This window comes from Martes martes (genome assembly GCF_963455335.1).
Source record: "Martes martes genome assembly, chromosome: 6".
Taxonomy (NCBI): Eukaryota; Metazoa; Chordata; class Mammalia; order Carnivora; family Mustelidae; genus Martes; species Martes martes.
Window position 1 is genome coordinate 81,019,851 of NC_137893.1, and position 15,813 is coordinate 81,035,663.

The window sequence follows — 15,813 nt, forward strand, 5'->3', positions numbered from 1 at the left end:
TGTGATAGGTGACAATTTGAAGTCTGTATGCTACAGGTACTAATTTTTATTTCCTTGTGGAAGCCTTTCATATAATGTTTGTCTAGTCTAACCATGGCACATTTTCTTATTGTACTTCTTCCTTAAGCAGTGAGTGATTAATCTCTCATTTCCTGAGAGTTTCCACAAGATAATGAGAATAAGATCTTATTTATGGTGTTAAAATAAACCAGATTAAATATTCTATTGTCATCAGTTATTAGACTTGTACTTTTTACTTCACTTCCTTGAAATTCTTCCAAGTTATGTTGTATTCACAAGTATGATTTCAGACAGTCTTTAAGGAAAAAAAAAAGGGAGAGTTCTCTGTTTTTAATGAAAATCATTGGGAAAGTATTAGATACCATTGAAATATTCCTTTTAAACACTTTAAGTATACTAATAGTATAAATATATTTGTGCAGGTTTTGACTGGATTGTCTCGTCAAAGTTATTCACCTTCTGGCTATCAGGATTTCAGTAAGTGGGAATCAGTGCTGAAAATAAAAGAAGGACTGCTAAGGCAAAAAGAAATTGTAATTGATCGGTGAGTCTGTTTTGTTTTTTTGTTTTTTTGTTTTTTGATTACTAAATATTTTAGGCATACAGAAATGTAGATTATGAACCTTTGTATCCACTACTTAGAGTTTAAGAAATATCATCTTACAAGTACAATGATATCTCATGTCTGTCCTCCCTCATCTCACCCCCTCTACAAACCTCTGTGAACCTCTATGAGAACAGGGTTGGTCTGTTGGTCCATCTTTCTGTTTTCTACCACCCTCCTGTTTACATTAGAGTAACTCATTTGGAAACTCCTTTATGTCTTTATACATGTAGAAAGTTAGTTGCAATGCTAATGAATTATCAAAGATACAAGGTGTATCTTTGTGTTTTACACTTGGAAACTATCAAATTGGAAAACTACTTTAAAATGCTAATACTTTAACTAATGTATGTTAGATCTGAAGATGCAAAAACTGTGAACATCCTGAATGTTTAAAATTAAATGACTTACAGATAAACATTTTAGAAATTTTGGGGGACAGGCCAAAAATTTTGCATTTTTGAGTACTGAGGCTTCGAAAAAAAATTTTTTATACTTAATAGACAGTCTCCTGATTATTTTGAGCAATAAATGTTAATATTATTTAATTATATTATCCTTGATGTATATTGGTTCTACATAATTTATGTATACTTTAGGGATAATTAAACTTGTGTATCATGGTAATGGGGAAATCATTTGAGGAGGTTTTTTTTTCTTAATGCTAGTTATTGCTTATTTTCATATGCTTATATGGGATAAGGTAGTAGACATTTTAGCATTAAAATTAAATCTTAATTCAAACATTTAAATGTATTTAAGAGTCAAAATTTCGAAAGATTTTGTTTAAATATTTACCAGTATTAAGCAGGACCTACTGGAGTAGCACTTGGGTGGCTCAGTCGGTTAAGCATCTGCCTTGCTCAGGTTGTGATTCCAGGGTCGTGGGATAGAGCCCAGCATTGAGCTCCCTGCTAAGTGGGAAGCCTGCTTCTTCCTCTCCCACTCCCCCTGCTTGTGTTCACTCTCTTGCTTTCTCTGTCTCTGTCAAATAAATAAATAAAATCTTAAAAAACAAACAAAAAAACCTTCATGAGAGGCGGGGCAGGGGTGGGGGGTTCTTCATGCTCACCTGGGAGAGAGACCACTACTTTGTAAAGTAGAAGCCTTCTTATTTCTGTACTTAATAAATATTTGCCCCTTTCCCTAAATGGCTTACCCTTGAATTCTTTCTCACACAAAATCAGGAACCCTCCTGGCAATAGGCCTGAGGCCCTCCCTCTTGAGGCTCTGCCTCTCTGGCATCACTTGCATACTTGATAAATGAATGAAGATTCTAGAAGATATGTGATTGATTTTATGAAAAAGCTATTTAAAAATATTAGCTATTTTGCAGTGAAGAGATGGGACGATGGAAGCAGGTCACAGAAGGAATGTTGCTGGAGGAGGGGGGTCGTGAGCCAAGGAATGTGGGTGGCCTATGGCAGTTGGAAAAGGCAAGGAAATGGATTCACTCCTATAGCCTCCAGAAAAGAATGTAACCCGGCCAATACCTTGATGTTATCCCATGAGGCCCACGTTGCATTTCTAATTTACGGAACTTCTGACTAAGGACATGACTGGAAAGAAAGATGTGTACCGAGGCCCAGCCATCAGGGCTCTCTGTAGAATCACTAATGGAATAATGTTGCAGGCCATCGAGAGATACCTGAAGCAGGCCATTATGGATAAAGTCTCCAGCGTATTCAGCTCCGCACTGGTGTCTTCCTTACACATGATGAAGTTAAGCCATGATGTGGTTAAGCACTGGGTCAACAAAGCCCAAGAAGCCGCTTCCAGCCACAACATTATGGTCCAGTACCATGCATTGGGAGTCCTGTATCGCCTCGAAAAGAACCATCGCCTTGCTGTTTCTAAGATGTTGAATAAATTTACTAAATCCCGTCTCAAATCACAGTTTGCTTACTGCATGCTGATCCAAATTGCCAGTCGCTTACTAAAAGAAAATGAAGAGGGCCATGAAAGTCCACTCATTGATTTCATTGAGAGCTGCTTGTAAAATAAACATGTAATGGTTATTTATGAAGCTGCGTCAGCTATCATCCATCTTCCTAACTGTACTGCAAGGGAGTTGGCACCTGCCATTTCAGTTCTTCAACTTTTCTGTAGCTCTCCTAAGCCAGCTTTGAGATACACAGCTGTGTGGACCTTGAACAAGGTGACAATGAAACACCCCTCTGCTGTTATTGCCTGCAGTCTGGACTTAGAAAACTTGATCACAGACTCAAACAGAAGCATTGCTAGTCTGGCCATTACTACACTCCTCAAAACAGGGAGTGAGAGCAGTGTGGACAGGCTCATGAAGCAGGTATTTTCTTTTGTGTCTGAAATCTCAGATAAGTTCAGGGTGATGGTTGTGCAGGTAATTAGCGCTGTCAGAAATACCCTCAAAAGCACAGTGTCATGATGACTTTCCTCTCCAACATGCTCTGAGATGATGGAGGCTTTGAATATAAGTGGGCAGTTGTGGACTGCATAATCAGCATCGTGGAAGAGAACCCTGAGGGTAAAGAAGCAGGTCTAGCCCACCTTTGTGAATTCATTGAGGACTGTGAACACACTGTTCTGGCTACTAAGATTCTGCACTTGCTGGGCAAAGAGGGCCCCAGAACGCCTGTCCCCTCCAAGTATATCTGCTTTATTTTTAATAGGGTCGTACTGGAGAATGAGGCTGTCAGAGCTGCTGCTGTGAGTGCTTTGGCTAAATCTGGCCTCAAAATTAGAATCTTCTCCCAAACGTCCTAGTACTCCTACAAAGGTGTGTGATGGACATGGATGATGAGGTTCGGGACAGGGATACTTTCTACTTGAATGTGCTACAGGAGAGGCAGATGGCACTGAATGCTATGTACATCTTCAACGGCCTCACCATCTCCGTGCCAAGGATGGAGAAAGCCCTCCACCACTGGAGCTCCACACACTGGAGCCTTCAGAGAAGCCCTTTGACATAAAGTCTTTTCCTCTTGCTATGGCCCGTGTCTTTGAGCAGAAAGCAGAAATTACACTTGGGGCCACTAAGCCAAAGAAGTTGGCTCCTTCCAGGCAAGACATTTTCCAAGAACAGTTGGCTGCCATTCCTGAGTTTATGGACCTGGGACCCTTGTTCAAGTCTTCTGAGCCTGTTCAACTTACGGAAGCAGAGACGGAATATTTTGTTCCTTGTATCAAGCACATGTTTACCAATCACATCGTGTTCCAGTTTGACTGCACTAATACTCTTAACGACAAGCTGCTGGAGAAAGGGACCGTGCAGGTGGAGCTGTTGGATTCCTCAAGGTGCTGTGTTGCATCCAGCCCCCAGCCTCGCTAACAGTCAGCCAGGAATATGTTACAGTTTGGTTCACCTGCCTGATAATGATTCGACCGCAGTTGCAGCCACCTTTAGCTGCACCATGAAGTTCACAGTCTGGGGCTGCGACCCTGACACTGGGGTTCTGGCTGAGGAGGGCTATGATGATAGGTACATGCTGGAAGATCTTGAAGTGACTGTGTCTGACCACATTCAGAAAGTACTGAAGCTTAATTTTGCTGCTGCCTGGGAAGAGGTAGGAGACATATTTGAGAAAGAGGAGAACTTTGCCCTCAGTTCTATGAAAACCCTTGAAGAAGCTATCAACATCATCATCACATTTCTGGGCATGCAGCCTGTGAGAGGTTGGACAACGTACCTGAGAACAAGAACTCCCATTCCCTCTATCTGGCAGGTGTATACAGAGATGGCTATGACTTATTGGTGAGGTCCAGGGTGGCCTTAGCAGATGGAGTGACCATGCAGGTGACTGTCAGAAGCAAAGAAGGAACACCTGTAGATGTTATCTTAGCTTCTGTTGGGTAAATTTTTACTGGGCAAGATGAAGTCCATGCACACTTCACTGTCAGTGGGTTTTTAGGCTAGTGGCATGAATTTCCCAGAGTCATACTTTTAAAGATTAATGTCTTTGGAGAAACAAATTAAATACTTGGCCCTGAGCCAGCAGATCAAGCAACTATCTGTCCTCATGCATGTAATTTTTTTTTCCTTTTTTTTAAATTCACTTGGTCAACTTTGGTATGACTACAGCTTTGAGTGATCTTGCAAATCAAATACTATCCTGTACCCCAGCTACTTAAACCTCATTATATTCTTTAATTTAATGTGCATCTGAAAGCTCCTGACAATGTTGGAAAGCTTTTATCACAGAGGGGTGGTGGGGGAGGGGAAGACAGAGTCCATTTTTGTCAAAATTCATTTTTATTAATAGAAAATAAACACTTATTCCAGTTTCAGTTGTTATACTTGAAATTGCTAATAAATAATTTAAGGGGCGCCTGGGTGGCTCAGTGGGTTAAAGCCTCTGCTTCGGCTCAGGTGGTGCTCCCAGGGTCCTGGGATTGAGCCGCGCTTAGGGCTTTATGCTCAGCAGGGAGCCTGCTTCCCCCTCTCTCTCTCTGCCTGCCTCTCTGCCTGCTTGTGATCTCTGTCTGTCAAATAAATAAAATCTTTTTAAAAAATTTTTAAATAATTTAAAATTTAAAAAAATTAGCTATTTCTAGTACAAGTGAATTTTATACGTGGATTTAGGACCCAATGGATATATATTTTATACCTACAATTTAATTCACTTGAATCATACTTGAAATTAGTACATACATATATCAATACATACTTGAAATTAATACTTTCTTTAAACAGACTGAAATTCAAAATTTTATTAATATGGATGCATTCTCCCTCAGTTAGAATTAATTGGATTTTATTATTTCTTTGAACACCATTATAATTACCATTCCATTTGGTATAAGTTAATAGGTGTCTTAGTTCATTTGGGCTGCTATAATAAAATAACATAGGCTGGGTGACTTATAAACAACAGAATTTTATTTCTCCCAGTTCTGGAGACTGAGAAATCCAAGATCAAGGCACCAGCAGATTTTTTGTCTGGTGAGGGCCTTCTTCCTGTTTCATAGATGGCTGTTTTCTTGCTGTAACCTCACTAAAAGGGGCAAGGGAGTTCCTTGGGGCCTCTTTTATAAAGACACTAATCCTATTCATGAGGACTCTACCCTTCTGACCTAATCACCTCCCATAGGCCTCCAGCCTTCTTATATTATCACACTGGGCATTAGAATGTAATATATAAATTTGTTGGGGAGCACAAATAATCAGTCTGTGATAGTTAGAAATGTATGTAAGTATCAACATAATCTATTAAAAATATATATTTCCTAACTTCTTATACTGTAGAAGAATACTAAGGAAATAATCCAAAATAATTCAAGTTTCTCAGTTTTGCAGTTCTTTATCTGGTCTCATTCATCTATGCAGTGCCCTTCTTATGCCTAGTTTTAGAGCATGAGAATTAAATGGATGAAGGTATGTAAAAGCCCTAATATGGCCTGATGCATAGACACCATTAGCAAGCAGTGGCCACATATACACCATTTGTAAATAATAGTTATGTTTCTGTGCTTGCCTCTCCTCAGTGGACTCTGAGCCCCCTCACAGAAGAGACTGTTTTTTAAACATTTCATTACTCATAACAGGTTTTCAACCAGCATTCACTCAAGAGAAATAGCTTCATTTTAATGGAAAAAAGGTTAAGGTTGCTGGTTAGCCTGTGCTGTCACTCGTAGTAGTAGTTCTTCTGATGGTTTGCACTTTGTGATTGCTTAGCTTTTGCTACTGGATTGATCAGCTAAAATTTAGGGGTAAGTCAGTGTACTTGAGACTGATGCAGAGAGGAAACCGTTATACCTTCTGCAATGACACAGTGAATTATTGCCATTAGTAAATGACACTGGCAGTCTAGGGAGGAATTCTCATTTTGTTATTACTTGCAATTTGCAGTATATACGTTTCTTCTTCAATTGCATATGAAAGTAAAATCTATTGTAATTGTACTAGTAAGCTTTTAAAATCAGTAATGCATTCTTTGGTATAGTGTGGATACTTTTTTATTGAATTCATAGTGTCCTAATTCGTCTGCTTTATAAGCTAAGATTTTTGATCAGATTTCTCAAAGCGAAGCTGAGATGTACATACCATGGTTACTAAAAATTATTGAAATCCCAGCCTTATGGATTTTGATCAATTAACATGATATTTTGTTCATCGCAACTATGGTACATGCGTTTTACTTTGAGAAGAACTTCATGATGCAAGAGTATTTTCCATCACAGGTGTTGAAGTGAGATTTGATTATCTTTTTTTTTTTTAAAGATTTTACTTATTTATTTGACAGACAGAGATCACAAGTAGGCAGAGAGGCAGGCAGAGAGAAAAGGGGAAGCAGGCTTCCCACTGAGCCACCCAGGTGCCCCGAGATTTGATTATCTTTATCAGCCAATTTGAGCATTTAAATACAGCTTCAATAGTTCATTTCTAGGTGAGTTATTTTGGTTGTTTATACCTAGGCATATAGTATTTTAGAATTAATTTCTAAATCCACTGTTGATCATTGAGCAACTTCAGGGTTAGGGATCCTGACCCCCTGCACAGTTGAAAATCCATGTATAACTGTTGACTTCCCAAAACTTAAGTACTAATAGCCTACTGTTGACCTGAAGCCTTACTGATAACATAGTTGATGAATGCTTGCATTGTGTGTTGTATGTATTATATATTGTACTCTTACAGCAAATCAGAGAAAAGAAAATGTTAAAACCATAAGGAAGCAAAAATACATTTCATAGTATTATACTGTATTTATTGGAAAAATCTGCATGTTAAGTGGATCTATGCAGTTCAAACCTGTGTTGTTCTAAGAATCATGTGTATTCTGTTTCAGTCTCATCTACTGTACTGCAATTCAGTTTTAACACTAAATACCCTTAAGTTTGCATCAGACTCCACAGCTTTAAGGGCACATAGTCCCCAACAAGACTATGTAACTTCTGATTCCAGTTTGAAGGTGGCATCTCCAGGTCACCCACACTTCTAAGCAACTAACTACAAATATGACTAGTTCCCAGAATTTTTATTGGAGTTTCATTGTGTAGGCATGATTGATCAGATCATTGACCACATGATTGAACTCAGTCTCCAGCCTCCTTCTTTCCCTGGTGGTTGGACTGGCTCAAAGTCACAAGGCTCTAGTTCTGTGGTTGACTTTCTGGTGAACAGTCCCCATCCTAAAGTTTGTATCTAGGGCCCATGAGTCATCTCAGCATAAATGCATGTGTCTTTCAGGGGGCTCATGAATAACAAACACTCCCAAGGATTTAGAGTCTCCTTCCCAGGAACCAAGAACAAAGGCTGTTTATTATTCTTTATTATTGATTCTTCATTATTTGCAGAATCTTAAGATTTGTAGATAAATGCATAAGAATCCTTTTAATATACCTTGGGAGTATTTTGAGGCTAATGCACTTAACTTTGTTTGGCAGGCCCACCTTGGAAGAAATTGAAAATTCTGACTAGTCCAAGAAAAATTAATACGATCATCCTCTTTCCATCAAATTAAAAAATACAAAGTATATTTAGAAGTACATTTCAAAAGTAAAGCTCAGGGCCATATTTTGTATTGTCCCAAAATGGGTGAAAGCTGATTCTGGAAGCTAAGGGTGAGGAGGTAGGTTCTTCAAAAGTGTGTTTTATCCCTTGTTTATAGACTAGAAGTAGTTCAAAAATGTGAATTAATGGAATAGGGGGAAAATTTCCACATGGTTGTAAGTTTCTCCTTTGTGTGCCCTTTTTTGAGATAGTTTGGGTAAAAAGAAATACATGGAAAATTAAAAAGAATAAAATCTCATTGGTCTTTCTTTTCCCACCCTAGACCTTTGGCCACCTGTGTCTTTATTTCAGCCCCCCTCTCTCTTTTTATTTGGTAATGCATGAGGGATGTCTCTTTGATAACAGTTTCTGATAAATTATTATGATAGCTATTGAGCATAATTCATTTGGTGGTAGTATCCATAATGGCTTTAAAAGCCATTAATAATATTAAAACTGACAATGGCAACTTTTTTCATAAGCCAAATTTAATTAGAAAAGAAAAGGAACCTTCTCAAAATGAACCTCCTCTAAACCTATCTCAAAAGATACACGCTATTGCTTTTTTGTATTTTCTCAGGTAGAGACTGAATTTGTACATGTTCTTATTTGTTCACTGGGATCAGGGACAGGATCACTGCAGTTCTAGCTAGGTCCAGTATTTCCTTTAGTAATACAAGTTTTGTAGCAGCTCCTTGATTTTTCAGTTTCGATTTAATTTTTTAAACCTATTTTCTGATTTATAAATGTGATATTTGTTGGGTATTCTATTTGATTCCTTTCTTGTTATGTTGTAGTGACAGTCCCCATTCTGGTCAGGACCTCACCATCTGTTATAGTCAATTCCAGGCAAAAGAAATGGCTGGGACTTGGTGGGTACCCAGAAGCTTCCCCCGCTCTCATCTTTCTTTTATTTTCCCTTCCCTTCCCTTCCCAATGACATATATATATGACATATATATGACGTATATATATATCGTGTGTGTGTATATATATATACGTGTGTATGTGTATATATATATATACGCACATATACATATACACACACGATATATATATACGACATATATATATATATGACATTTTTCTTTATCCATTTATCGGTAGATGGACATTTAGGTTGTTTTCATCTTTTTTCTACTGTGAATGTCACCTTTGTTTGTAAAAGATATTTTTGGCTGATATGTACTTCCCGACTGGCAATTATTTTGTTTCAGCACTCTGAAGATATTATTCCGTTGTCTCTGGTTTCTCTTAAAAAGTCATCCACAAGTCTTATTGCTGCCAGATTAAATGCACTCTTATATTATTTTTTGGATTTAGTCTTTTTTTCCATTTGTTCTCAGCAGTTTTTCTATAATGGGCCTACGTATGATTTTCATCTTATTTGGTATTCTTGGGGATTGAAGTACTTCGTGATTCCAGTTTGATGTTTTTCATCAGTTTTGGAAAATTCTTGGTCTTTATCTCTTCTAATATTGTATTTCTGTTTCTACTAGGACTGTAAATATAATATGTTTGACTCTATCACCATTTCTCATGTCTTTTTCTTCTTAAGTAGGGAAGAGGAAGGAAGGAAAGGAGGAAAGACAGTGATTTAAATGTTTAACTTAAGAAGGCCAGTAAAGGAATAGTTAATGTAAAAGAGAACAAAGGAAATAATAAAACTAAGGACAGAAATTAATCAAGTGGATAAATCTCTGGTTCTGCTAATTAAGGAAAAAGAGAAAGACTCAAAATATTAGGAATAAAAAGTGACGTAATTATAGAAATTATAGAATTATAGAAAGCAGTTTTAAATCATTGGTATAAACGTATATCAATAAATCTGAACACATAAAAGAAAATGAATAATTTTAAAGGAATAACAAAATTGACTTAAAAAGAAATGGAAAACTTGCATAAATGTCCAAGAAATATAATAAGATGACATTAACTAGACTTATTGAGGAGATCATTTCACAATATATACACATCAGTATGTTATATACAATCATTGTTATACACCTGAACCTAATACAATGTTATATGTCAATTATACTTCACTTAAGAAAAAATAACCAGCAATTACAAGTCTTCTAGATCCAAATTGGTTTTAGGAGTAAGCTTTGAAGAACTATATCATTTTATTTATTTATTTACTTATTTTTTAAGACTTTATTTATTTATTTGACAGACAGTCACAAGCAGGCAGAGAGGCAGGCAGAGGGAGAGGGGGAAGCAGGCTCCCTGCTGAGCAGAGGACCCAATGCGGGGCTCGATCCCAGGACCCCGAGATCATGACCTGAGCCGAAGGCAGAGGCTTTTTAACCCGCTGAGCCACCCAGGCGCCCCTGTATCATTATATTTAAAGTTTTGTTTTTTGTTTTTATAGCTAGCATGTAGTTGAATCTTTCTTTTTATCCATTCTGACAGTGTCTGCTTTTTAATTGGGCTATTTAGATCATTTATATTTTGTGATTATTGATACGTTTGGTTTTAAATCTCCTGTCTTACTGTTTGTTTTCTACTTGTCCCATCGGTGTTGTTCCCCTTTTTTCCTCTTGAATGGGTTGAATATTTTTTTAATTCCCTTTATGTCCTTTGTTGGCTTTATTAGCTATAACTCTTTATTGAGTTAAAATAGTGGTTGCTGTAGAGTTTATAATATACATCTTTTTTTTTTAAGATTTTATTTATTTATTTATTTATTTGTTAGAGAGAGAGAGAGAGAGAGCATGAGTGAACACAAGCAGGGGGAGTGACAGGCAGAGGAGAAGCAGGCTCCCCACTGAGCAAGTAGCCCGATGTGGGACTCGATCCCAGGATCCTGGGATCATGACCAGAGCAGACACTTAACCGACTGTATAATATACATCTTTAAAGTACAGTAGTCTACCCTTAAGCAGTACTGCATTACTATACTGCTACATGTACAATGTAAGAATCTTATGAAAATATACTCCTAGTTTTCCTCTCCCAGTCTGTGAGCTATTTTTTCATACATTTTACTTCTACCCTCTATAAACCCCACAGTACTTTGTGGCTTTGTTGGTTTGTTTGCTTTACACAGTCCATTATCTTTTAAAGAGATTTAAGTAATAAGAATGGTAATGTATTTGCTCATGTAGTTATCATTTTGGGTGCTCTTCTTCCTTTTGTGTAGGTCCACGTTTTCATTTGGTATTTTCCTTTTGCCTGGAGGTGTTCCTTTATCATTTCTTGTAGTTGAAGTCTGCTGTGATAGATTCTTTCAGCTTTTAAGTTTTCAAAAAAGCCTGTTTTTATCTCTGTCTTTGATACTTTCATTAGATGAATGACTGTAGGTTGATAGTTGTTATTTTGCTTCAAGTTTACCTTGGGTAAAAAAATTCTCTAGATTGATAGCTTTTAAATTTTAATACTTTAATGTAATACTTTAAAGTACTGTCTTCTTCTTTGCATTGTTTCAAATGAGACATCTGCTATTTTGTTTAGCTTTGTCTCTCTGAATGAATATATCCTTTGTTCTCTGACTACTTTTAGGATTTTCTCTTTATCACTGATGTTAAGCTATTTGATTAAGATGATCCTTGGTTTAGTTTTCTTCAGGTTACTTGTGCTTGGGGTTTTCTCATCTTAGATCTATGGATATATAGTTCTCATTAAGTTTGGAAACATTGGCCAGTTTTCTACAAAATATTTTTCTTGTCCCTCCCCCCCACTTCAGGGGTTCTAATTACAGTATGTTCAGTCTCTTAAATCCCACAGCTCACTGATGCACTTGAGTTTTTTTCTATTTGTCTTTTTTTCTCTATTTCCTTTTGGATAGTTTTTATTGCTGTCTTCGAATTCACTAATCTTCTCCTGCAAATTGTAATCTGCTTTTAATCCCATTCAGGATAATACTTTTGTTTTCTTCTTTTTTTTTTTTTTTAAGATTTTATTTATTTGACAGAGAGAGAGATCACAAATAGGCAGAGAGGCAGGCAGAGAGAGAGGGGGAAGCAGGCTTGCTGCTGAGCAGAGAGCCCAATGCGGGGCTCAATCCCAGGACCCTGGGATCATGACCCGAGCCAAAGGCAGAGGCTTTAACCCACTGAGCCACTCAGGCACCCCTATTTATGTTTTCTGTGTCTTTATTTAACATAATTGATCTAGTTTTTTGAACACATAAAAACAGTTCTAATAACCAATTTAGACTCTTTGTCTATTAATTCTATCATCTGTGTCAGTTCTGGTTCACTTTCAGTTGACTAGTTTTTCTTTTTAGGTTATATTTTCCTGCTTCTTTGCATGCCTGGTAATTTTTGATGAAGTACCAGACATTACGAATTTTAGCTTTTTTTTGGATGTCACATATTTTTATATTCCTGAACTTTGTTCTGCAGTCACAATTGACCTTTGTTGAAAATTGCTGCTAAATGATGCCCTGTGAATTAGGAAGTTTTCCATGTGGCATTTGAAAACAGGTGCAATTCTAGCCCCCAAGTAAGCAAGCCTCAGGTGCTGTTCCTTCTAATCTTTTTGGTTGACCACCATCCCCGCACATGTGCACTTTAAGTAATTTTCCTCATGTGTTTATTCATTATCACTCCACTGAATAGTCAGGATGACTGCACTGTGAACTCTAATTGTCTTCATTTTTCCAGTATCCCAGCTTTGTCCTTTCAGCTCAGAGGGCTCTTTACCTGTGTTGGGTGGGACCTGAAGCAGTAGGCTCTGGCATTCATAGAGCTCACCTCCTTTGTTGCCCATCTCCCAGAAGTCTCTGTTCCTAAATAACCAATGTCCAGTGTTTTGAGAGTCGTTGCTTCCTGTATTTTGTTCTGTTTTGTAGTTGTGTCAGGCAGAAGGGCACAACTGGTTTCTGTTACTCTGTATTGGCCAGAAGAGGACGTTTAGTTTTCTTTTGTAAAGCTTTAAGTTCTTTGAAAAGTGTCATGACTAATCTCTCCTAATTTATCTATTAACTATTTGAGGTTTTCTATGTGAATTTTCTTAAAGGATAGTGTACATAAAACATTAAGTGGCTCTGAGTAAATAAGCTTTTTGATACAGTCTGAAACATACAACCTAACTTGCTCCAAAAGTTACTTTGTAAGTAATTTTAGCAAATACCAAGCTATTTGTTTACCTATGTACTTTTTCTTTTTTCTTTTTTTTTTTAAGATTTTATTTATTTATTTGACAGAGAAAGATCACAAGTAGGCAGAGAGGCAGGCAGAGAGAGAGGGGAGGAACAGGCTCCCTGCTGAGCAGAGAGTTCGATGTGGGACTCGATCCCAGGATGCTGAGATCATGACCTGAGCCGAAGGCAGAGGCTTAACCCACTGAGCCACCCAGGCGCCCCAATGTACTTTTTCTTAAAAGCTCTTTCTTCCTCATAATCTTATTATGAGACTAGTTATTAAAGATGAGCTTTTAACCTGATGCCTCGTACCTAACAGCTTTCAAATACAGTTGACCCTGAACAACCCAGGTTTGAACTACATGGGTCCACTTACACATGGATTTTTTCCAACAAATGCACTACTATAAGTGTATTTTCTGTTCGTTATGATTTTCTTAATAACATTTTCTTTAGCTCTATTGTAAGAATATAGTATTTAATACATAAAGTATACAAAAGTTGTGTTAGTCAGCTGTTCACATTACTGGTAAGGCTTCCAGTCAACAGTAGGTTATTAGTAGTTAAATTTGGGGAGTCAAATATTATATGCAGATTTTCAACTGTGTGGCACTGCAGGGAGTCAGGGTCAGTGCCTGAAAACCCCACACTGTTGAAATGTCAGCTGTATAAAGGATGTATAAACACAGATGTTAAATAACTTGATTAAAGTAAGCAATGAGCTGTTGAAGAAAGATTTGAACTGCATGGTGTCTGTTTCCAACACAAAGTTATGTTAAAGTGAAATGTCTATCATATGATCTCCCTGATATGAGGAAGTGGAGATGCAACGTGGGGGACTTGAGGGTTAGAAAAAGAATAAATGAAACAAGATGGGATCAGGAGGGAGACAAACCATCAGAGACTCTTAATCTCACAAAACAAACCGAGGGTTGTTGGGGCGAGGGGGGCGGGGAGAGGGTGGTGGGGTTATGGACATTGGGGAGGGTGTGTGCTATGGTGAGTGCTGTGAAGTGTGTAAACCTGGCAATTCACAGACCTGTACCCCTGGGGCTAAAAATACATTATATGTTTATAAAAAAAATTTAAAAATTTTTTTTAAAAAGTGAAATGTCTAAGCTGTCCAAATCTAAATCTGTCACCAAGTGAATTCTCCGTCATTGGTGATGCCTGTGTGTAGCCTGTCTAACCTAGGATGTTGTTGAGAAGATACAGGCACAGAATAGCAGTTGGGCAAGATGATGTTTATGAAAATATCTTTCATTTCTGACAGTGAGATTCTGAGTAATGTCAGTGTTAAACGGAATTTATATGAATGAAAATAATGGATTTTAAAGTAAAGGAATTCCAAACTGAGGACATAACATTTATTATATTAGGTAACAAGAAGAAAGCAAGCAAAATGTGACTTTATTATTATGTAAGAAGAGCATTCTACTAAGATTATATTTTATAAAATGCCAGAAGTATTCTACATTATAAATAAACTTCTTCTGTGGTCCACATAACTCACGGTACTGTGGTTTTGAAAAATTCCCTATTATGAATTTTAAGGTTGATAATACTTTTAATTCTTACATCAAACTATTAGAAAACTTAAAATTCTGCTTTTAATGGTCTCTTAGAAAAGCATATTCTTTATAATGTCACCTCAATTTATGTTTTGCAGGCAGAAACAACAAATTACGCACCTACATGAGAGGATAAGGGATAATGAATTACGAGCACAACATGCCATGTTGGGACATTATGTAAACTGCGAAGATTCTTATGTGGCTGGTTTGCAGGTATGATATAGAGAATTTTGTAGTTGTTGTTTTATTAGTAAAACATGTGTTAATTATATAATTAGCTTGTAAGATAAGGATCCTTTTTAATTAATCCATTCACATGGTTCAAATTTATATACATAATAAAAGATGTCCAAGAACTATTTTCCAAATGTCCAGTTTATATTCCCTCCCCACACACATAAGGAATTACTATTACCAGTTTCTAATATATCTTTCCAGAATTAATGTATGTTATTAGTAGATATAAATGTATTTTTTCCCTGTCTTCACAAAAAGAATCAAGATATATACATTTTTCAGTGCCTTGCTTTTTCCCTTTACATGACATAAAATTATTTAAAATACAGTGATTAAAAAAGCAAAAACAGTCTCATAAATACAAAGAACAAACTGATGGTTGCCCAGGGGAATGAGCAGAATGGGTGAAGGGGAGTGGAGGTACAGGCTTCCTGTTATGGAGTGAATAAGTCATGGGAGATAAAAGGTACAGGGTAGGGAATCTAGTCAGTGGTATTGTAATAGTGTTGTATGATGATCGATGGCAGCTACACATGTGAGCACAGTATAACATACAGACTTGTTGAGTCACAGTTTTGTACACCTGAAACTAATGTAGTGTGAGTCAACTATTATTCAGTTAAACAAATACAGTATTTGTATTTGTTTATTCCTTGATCTTTACAAAGATAACATCCCTTTCTTTTCTTTTATAGCTGATTGATTTCCTGTTGTGTGGAGATAGCATAATTTATTCATCTTATCCCTACTAGTCAGAATTTAGGTTGTTTCTAATTTGGGGCTACTGTAAATAATGTGAAGAATAACCTTTTGTAAA

At 37.0% G+C, this 15,813-nt stretch overlaps 1 protein-coding gene and 1 pseudogene across 2 annotated transcripts in view; both read left to right on the top strand.

The window, feature by feature from the left end:
- The window catches only part of CEP85L (centrosomal protein 85L), a 165,450-nt gene that overhangs the window by 90,093 nt on the left and 59,544 nt on the right, over positions 1-15,813 (top strand). The window contains exons 4-5 of the mRNA XM_080805139.1: positions 444-565; positions 14,855-14,972. Of these exons, the coding sequence (XP_080661265.1) occupies positions 444-565; positions 14,855-14,972 (240 nt within the window). The remainder of the gene's footprint in view (positions 1-443; positions 566-14,854; positions 14,973-15,813) is intronic.
- LOC308345108 (coatomer subunit gamma-2-like) lies at positions 2,157-4,477 on the top strand (annotated as a pseudogene). The gene has a single exon. The product of its transcript is annotated as a coatomer subunit gamma-2-like (transcript).